The sequence below is a fragment of the Orbicella faveolata genome, unplaced genomic scaffold, assembly GCF_042242905.1.
Source record: "Orbicella faveolata isolate gen_17 unplaced genomic scaffold, um_ofav_v1 contig_1, whole genome shotgun sequence".
Lineage (NCBI taxonomy): Eukaryota > Metazoa > Cnidaria > Anthozoa > Scleractinia > Merulinidae > Orbicella > Orbicella faveolata.
This window is the reverse complement of record NW_028301536.1, coordinates 30,299,310-30,307,104: the sequence shown is the minus strand read 5'-3', so window position 1 is coordinate 30,307,104 and position 7,795 is coordinate 30,299,310. Positions and strand designations below refer to the sequence as shown.

At 37.8% G+C, this 7,795-nt stretch overlaps 1 protein-coding gene across 2 annotated transcripts; it reads left to right on the top strand.

Annotated features, from left to right (window-relative positions):
* The first annotated feature begins 460 nt into the window (after window positions 1-460).
* LOC110053580 (CDC42 small effector protein 2-like) lies at window positions 461-6,652 on the top strand. Of its 2 annotated transcripts, none has more exons than XM_020759831.2 (5): window positions 461-729; window positions 2,571-2,621; window positions 2,723-2,767; window positions 3,062-3,192; window positions 5,865-6,652. In XM_020759831.2, exons 1-4 carry the CDS (start codon window positions 676-678, stop codon window positions 3,164-3,166), a joined length of 255 nt encoding a protein of 84 aa, XP_020615490.1. In that variant the 5' UTR covers window positions 461-675; the 3' UTR covers window positions 3,167-3,192; window positions 5,865-6,652. The 2 variants fall into 2 exon arrangements, with proteins under 2 accessions (XP_020615490.1, XP_020615489.1); XM_020759830.2 differs by lacking the exon at window positions 461-729 and adding an exon at window positions 2,268-2,467.
* The last annotated feature ends 1,143 nt before the right edge of the window (window positions 6,653-7,795 follow it).

Sequence of the window (7,795 nt, the reverse complement as noted above, 5' to 3'; positions counted from 1 at the left end):
CCAGCCTGTCAGAAGCCAAATCCGCGCATTTAGCAGATTTTATTCTTCAAAAGGCCTTATGTATAGAATACGAAAAAAACACACACTTTCCTCTACAATCCGCCAATACTTACTTTGCCGTTTAGCTGAGGTCAGATGCGTCACGTTCTTTTCGATTTCGATCGATTGTTCGATTTTTTCTCGACCCTTGGGGTTAGTCACGTGTCGAATGTGCAAATCGAAGGGAAGGGTGGGGTAGTCGACAATATATCGGTGATTAACCCTGGATCTTTGTGTGGAAAACGCTAAAAATGTTCTTTTAACCTTTAAAAAGCTTCTCGTCATTTTGGATCACTTTCAAATCGCCAAATAAAATCAGGAAGGGGGCAGGGCTATTTTTAAATGGATTCAAACATCATTGACTTGCTAATGAGTTTGACGCATAACTTAGGTCATAGAACAGCGTGCTGTAAATAGATCTCGCTTATTACGTAGGGACTACAAAATCGGCTCTGTTTGAACCGCTGTTTCCCGCAACACCAGCGCAGCTCTCCTTTAAGAGTGTTTTATCTACAAAAGTAATCATCATTTCAGTCGAGTTAGGCTTTCAACAGTCTGTCGCAGCATTTCATACAGTGTTTCGTGAGCCAGAGTACAGCGTGATTACGGGGTCCACGACATTGGAAAGCTTTCTTAATGGCGATGAGTTTTGGTGCTTGCTTCGGCGCTCGATCACGTGGAACCGAAATGGTAAATATTAATTTCAGAAATATTTCTTCTTTACAGAGTAATTACAGAATCTGATCTCGTCGGAGAGCTTTTTGTACCTCGGTTACAGTGGTAAGACTTCTTATCGAGTGATTCTTTGTCCTTCCTTTATAAGATATACTGGCATTCGATACATATACCGCTCAGGATTTCATAACTTTTAAGGAATCCAGCGCCAATCTGGCGGCATTTCCTTGGAGAAAACATCACAGATTTAACTGATTGATAACTTATCGCGAAATACCTTCGCAAAATGCCTTTGTAAATATTGTCATTGTTCTTGTAAATTTCCATATAGTGTGACCGAAGGACATGTTTGTCTACCACGGTCTAACATAGCGCTTGCTATGCAAAGCTCACACTGGGTTCTAGGGACGCTGATTTTAGACTCCGAAAGTTTCGATCGCTTGAGCGAGCAATGTACTCGTTACAATTCTGATAAAGCAAGGAAGGAAACACGTTCTCAGAAAGTTCGGTTACGTTTTCGAAACTTCTTGTCCTTCTGAGTGCAATTGTCATGATTGCAATTATGGAAATTTAAAAATCCCTACGGGCTATTGTTCTTTTATTGCTGTGTCTGTTCATGCCTCATTTCATACTCAGACAAAACAAAAATCTATTAGTGAAGTTCAGACCATTTGCACTCGTCATATCTGTAGAACCCACAATTATATTATCCTGTTTATATCAAGTAACACATTTCTGATACCTTTACATATCAACATCGAATTTTGCTCGAGGTTACATATATATGGGACTTTGCCTGACGGTAACATTAGATATCCATACATTGTGTTCAGTAATAACGGACAGCAAAGAAATAGATATCACCTCGCCGAGTATGGAAGCCTTTATTATCAACTTGCGAACTAAAAATCGGAAGCAAATTTATGACGTTGATGTACTCTCTAGACAGACTACTTTCGACAAAATGACACCAATGGAACAAGGCTGATCAATTTGACGCAGTTAAAAACCTCCTCCGTCATTGTGGTTTGACTTGGGCCTTTACATCAATTCATGATTTAGATTTATTTCTCGTGATATTCACACTTCCGTTTAAATTACATCCCATCTGCGGTTTCTCCAACAAAATATACCTGCAATAACAAATTATGTTGCTATGGCTAAAAGAGTAGCTTCCTGATTTATGGTTACAGTTTATTTTTTTTTTATTTTTACCGTTGAAATACTCCAATTAGCCAATGATACCGTTTGCTCTGTTGTTCATTTGTAACCTTGTACGTAACGAAAATTTTGATGCCCTCCTTTTTAGGCTATTTTATATGCACTGTTATTCAAGATGAGTGGTGCATTCTTTTATATTTGTTTAGCGCAATGTACCTTTCTGTAATTAACCATTGTAAATACACTGCTTAGCAACTAAGTGTCGCAGTGTATGGATTTCTCTTCTTGATCTCAAGTAACTTTTCGAGTTCCTGCAAAAAGGAAATGAGGAACTTTCCATTTGACTTCCGTTACCCAGCATGCTGCTGTGCCGGTGACCGCACCCTCGTGGAAGTGTGGGAAGGGAACCGAGTAGAATCTCGAACCGTGGAAAGCGAGTGTATTCTTCGAGGAATCCACCATGAATTTGCTACTACAATTCAGATAAAGAAGGCTGCATTTTGAACTGACGTCGATCAGGATCGACCTGGAGAGTAAAATGAGCGAGTTGTGGTTGTGTTTTCCTTGCTGTGTTACTGAGCAACCTCAGCCGGTATCGTCGAACGCAAAGCCAGTTCATGTCGTTTCATGTGTGTCTAGAGATTTCTAGGCGATATTGCGTTCCAAAGCTTAACGTGTTTTTCTTTATTTTGCAGAGGAGGCGAAGGATCGACAGGTCCATGATTGGAGAACCGATGAATTTTAAAGTGAGTGCATTGTTTTGATGTTTGATTTTGTTTTCTGGAGTCAAGTTTAATAAACTGTTTGACTGATTAGAGCTTTCTTAATATTTGATTTTAATTTACAGCACACGGGGCACATTGGAAGTGGCGACATGGCTTCAGGCTCTGATGTGAGTAGAGACTTTTACTGTTTTTTTCAAAACTTATTTGTCCTTTGATGCGACGAATAGTTTAATTCCAGTTAAGTCTTTTATTTACAAGAACGTTAGCAACTAACTCTGAAATCAACGCAAGCTTACTAAGCTAGAGTTACTTGAGATTGTGGTAAAAACCAAACTCTCTCCAGAAATTCTAATTTCCTCGTTCCAATTTTTCACGCCTCGCATAGTTCATCGATAGTCAGGGTCACTTACAACTGATTACAAGAGGTTGTCTTAAAATATTGTTACAATTTCTCGTTTTAGCTTGGCTCAATTCAAGGACAAATGCAGTCTAAAGGTGGTTATCAAGGAATTAGTGTACCCGTTAGTTCGACACCATCGGGAATTCCAGTGGGCGGACAGAATTAAATCACACATATCATTTGTAGGATACAGTAAGTTGACGAATGTTTTTGCCCTTTTCAATTATTTTAGAAGTGATCAAGTTTTAGTTTCGTCAAAGCTCGATATTTACTTGTCTTTATTACGTATTTAAACCACTCTTCTTTGCCATTTCACTTTCGATGTTTTTGGTTTTCGAAAACCCAACCCACGCACACATAGTCATACTTGTATCGATGATATTTTGCTGGAAAATTTTCACACAATGTGAGAGAATATTATTATAAACTAGTCCACCTGAGTGTTAAGTTTGCACTAAGAACGTTATCCTATTACCATCGTAATGGCATCAAAGGAAAGCTGTGCGTTACTTCAGCAGTTTGAAGAATCAATTTGCTCCAAACTGCCAGTCCTTGCATAATACACCTAAAATTGATTAGCTACACAGCTTTTTCAGTAGCCTTAAATCCTTTGCAGGCATTTTGTTTTTTTTGGCAAGGAAGTAACTCTTCCAACCCCCCTTCTCTGTCTTCAAGGGTCGACGCACCACCTTCAACTTTTAATGCTTGCAAGTGTGTTAAGAATTCTTAGCCTGCGCATAGATATGAATACAGTGATACAGTGCTTTCTGCTAGTTTATTATTCACTGATGTTTCACAAATCAGTAGACAGTAGTGTTTTGCAAGTATCAGTTTGTTACCACTTGAACATGGCAGTCATTTATGGGAATGGAACCTGTTTTGCACCCAATCCAGTTCGCACCCACTGAGTTCGCACCCTGAGCTCATTATAAAATTTAAATTTCGAGTTTGCCTGCACCTTCAATGGATTAAATTTTGTTTCATGAAGCCCACAATGTTGTAAATTGTTTGCTCGGTAAGAGGAAGATAAATTTTAAGCACTTGATCGCTAGTGAGTCGATGTGGGTGCGAACTTGGTGGGTGCAAACTTGCTTGGAGTTGGGTGCAAAACCTCCAGCTACCCATTTATGGTCTTCTGGGAATTTGGGAATTAATGCTAACTATGTGAGCATGGGTAAATGTTTGCTTTTGGGACTGTGATGTAAGAACTCAACTTTGAAATTGAATCAGACTTTGGTAGTTCTCACCTTGCCAAGAGTTCATGTGGTCTTCTTGCTAAAGAGTTCATACTTCATTTGGAAGCCGGTCTTTTGTTTACTCAAAAAAAGCCATTGACATATGCTAGGAACATGTTGACTGAACATCCAGATCTGGAAATCTTACAGCACAAATATTAACTTCAACTGTCTGCACAATTTACCTTTAAGATAAATATGACATCATAAGAAAGCACTCTCTCCTCTCCTGGGCATTGACAACAGTTTGCAGTACAAGAAATTTATATGAATTGTGGCTTCTGCTTCTCATAGGCAGAAGTGACAAATTCTCATTATAGTACATGTTGACAGCTTAAAGACTACAGACTACTGCAAAGGAGCAAACTTTGTGATTTTGTTTGAAGCCGGTAAACAGCATTGACAATGACGTGAAATCAAGAAGTAAACTTAGGTGCATTTTATGAATGGTTTGCATGCATATTTCAATATATCAAATTGTTTTGTTAGTTTGAAAAAAAAACAATGATAACTTGCAGCAGTGACACCTTTAATTTTAAAGTTCGATTGCTGCAAAATACATGTGTACAGTACGTACACAGTCTTGTGTACACTGATGGATTGTTTCTCAATAGGTAATTCAACTGAATATGATTTCAACATGGTTTCACACTACTTTCACTAAATTAAATTTTAGATCAGAGTCAGTCTGGTTGGCCATAAGTAGTTAGTACTATTAACTTTAATGCAAAGGGTCTAATGATGCAAGCTACCATGTATGACTTTGAAAGTCGAAATTTGATAGGCATATTTTCATTGATGGAGAAAACGTGTTAACATAAAATGGTGTAATTTTGTTAAAAATCATTATTAATATTAAATGTACATGCACTGGAGTGCAGAGCACATGGAGTGTTAGTGTGTTACATATGCACAAAGTTGTGATGCCAAATTGAAAAGTCTGGCAGACTTTTTCAAAATGTGAAGACTTTTCTGGGAAAAGTTGTTAAAAATGATTAACAATTCATTTCCCTTTCATCAATTCTCTTGATATCTTCATCTTGGTGTCAATCTAAGTGAATCTACTTAGTCAAATTTTAGGTCTGTTTGTGGTGCATGTTACTCCTTGAAGTCCTTAAAAAGCCCTGGAATTTAATTTAAGATTTCAAGGGTGCTTATAAAGCCCTTGAAAAGAAGAATTTCTGCTGAAAGTGCTTGAAAATAGTGAAAGCTCCTTGAATTTTTGCTTGATGGGAAATAATGTAGGATTATATCAAAGTGATTCAAAGATCAAGCACAGATTTCAAAACTGCAGATGGATTTTGTAAAAATGTGTATTGCAGCATGCACTGTTGCATGCTGGGTGAGATTATGTGCTGCGCACATTTCATTTCGGAACCACTTTTTACGTCATGTGATCAGATTGAAGCCATCTTGTATGTCTTTGTATGTGTAGTCATGGTTGCTTGGATGAAAACTCATCTAATTAGTAATCAAAATGCCTGGCTTGGGTTAATTAATGTGTTTCGAACGTTATATGGCTTCTAGATGATGCATACAAAGAGTGGCTTCTAGGTGTCAGTTTTAGAAATGGCCTTTTTTCCTGTTTATGTGTTTTTAATGATTCATTTCATGTTCTGTCTCTTGCAGGTTGCACTTTTTTGTTTGAAGAGTAAACAGAATCAAAGGAAGCAATATTTCAGGAGTGACATAATAAAAATAGGAAGACAATAGACTTCTTTTGGATGAATATTACGGAGGAAAGAAATTTGAGTGGCATTTGATTCCAGTTGTAAATAATGGAGCAATTGAAGTAGTGTGTTTTATATGACAATAGAGTTAGTTTCATAGTATAAATAAAGCAAAGGATCAACCTTCAACAGCTAGCTGTGTATCATAGCTAGCTTAAATTTATCAACATACATGCAGTTTTTGATCAGAATGACTCGTAAGCTTTTTTACTCCATGTTTCTTGTTTTGCAAACATTTTTAATTTTCCTCTCGGCTGGATACAACCCCTATAAAGCTAGTGATCAACAAATTTAAGAAATTCACTGTGAATTCCCTGTAACCTTGTTAACCCAGTTGCCACATCTTTGTTCATTCGAGTGGAGATATTCTGGGAAAATTTTACCTATGACGAAAACACAATTTCTGTTAGGCTGCTAAAATCCCATAATTTCCATATTTTTCATTTTATTTATATTTTGATGGGAAATTGAATGTTGATCTCTGTTAGGGCTAATGGGTTAAATGGCGAGACATGATTAAAAAAATGCCCATTACACTTGTGTGGTGTCAAGTAGGGGGTAACTTGTGTATCTCTTTCTGCTGTTTATCTCCACTGTATATGTATATATTAAACATAACATGAGCCCCATGATCCTGTTTATCTGAGAAAGTCAGCATTGGATTGAATAAATTGTTAAATAAGAAAAGCTGCATTGGTTATTATTCTTATTGGCATACAGTGTAGTTGAGGTATGGAATTTTATAAGAATTTTTAATCAAAGATATGAGGGAACAATGGTAATATTACTAGTTGTGAAGAAGTGTTGCGAGTGATTGTATAGTATGTTGGGGGTTTGTCAACAAGAAGTCTCTATCTTTCAATTCCCCATAATTCTCTGTTTAGTCCCCAACTTTTGCATAAATACTCTTGGCAGGTCTGCATGTTCCCGAGAGCATTTCACAACAGTAATTTATTTAGTACTTGAAGTGGGGGGGTGGGCAGGAGAGGGGGGAACAGAGTGAGTTATGGGGAATAGGAAAGTAGAGAATGTGTAGATCCCATTTCATTTGCTAACAATTAAGAAGAATCAGGGGTGGATCCAGGATTTTCCTTAGGAGGGTGTGCACCACTAAAGAATGGCATAACTGACTGGTGGGGTAAACAAATTTTAAAAGTGAATATGAAGAAGAAGGCTTCATCTCAGGGGGGGGGGGCACCCCTGCACTCTCCCCCTAGATCCACCCCTGTGGATTAAATTTATATTACATCTCAAGTAATCCCTCCTTACAAAAGATTGCTCATTGAGAATTTTTGGTTGTCACTTGGTAGTCCAGGAGGTGAATGAGTATCATGGCTGACAAAATTGCACAAGACCATACAACATGGGCAATTGTATGTCATAGAAAGCTTTAGAAGTGTTTAGTTATTCCAAACTGCATGAGAAAAATTGTGAATGCTTGTAATACACTTGATTTCTTAGGCAACTGGCAAGAGCCTTAGTCTTCCAAATATCTTAGGAATTGCAAGCCTTCCCATAATGTCAGAAAATCTTCGGAAATGTTTGGGCAATATGCGACAAACTCAAGATCATGAAGTAATTGTTGGACCTCTTCACAATCTTCAGAAGTATTCAGGTAATATTCGGAAATCTCAAATGTTTGTGACATTTGGAGGTTCCTGAAAGCAATCAGGTGGTCTTCGGAATTCTGAAACCTTCTGTTATTTTCGAAAAGCTTCAGGTGATCTTCAACCACCCTCGAAATACCTCGGATGACTGGGGGTAGTTTGGGGCTAACCTTGGATTTGCACTGGTGTCCTGCTCTTTTATAGCTATCAGGACCCTCCCAGC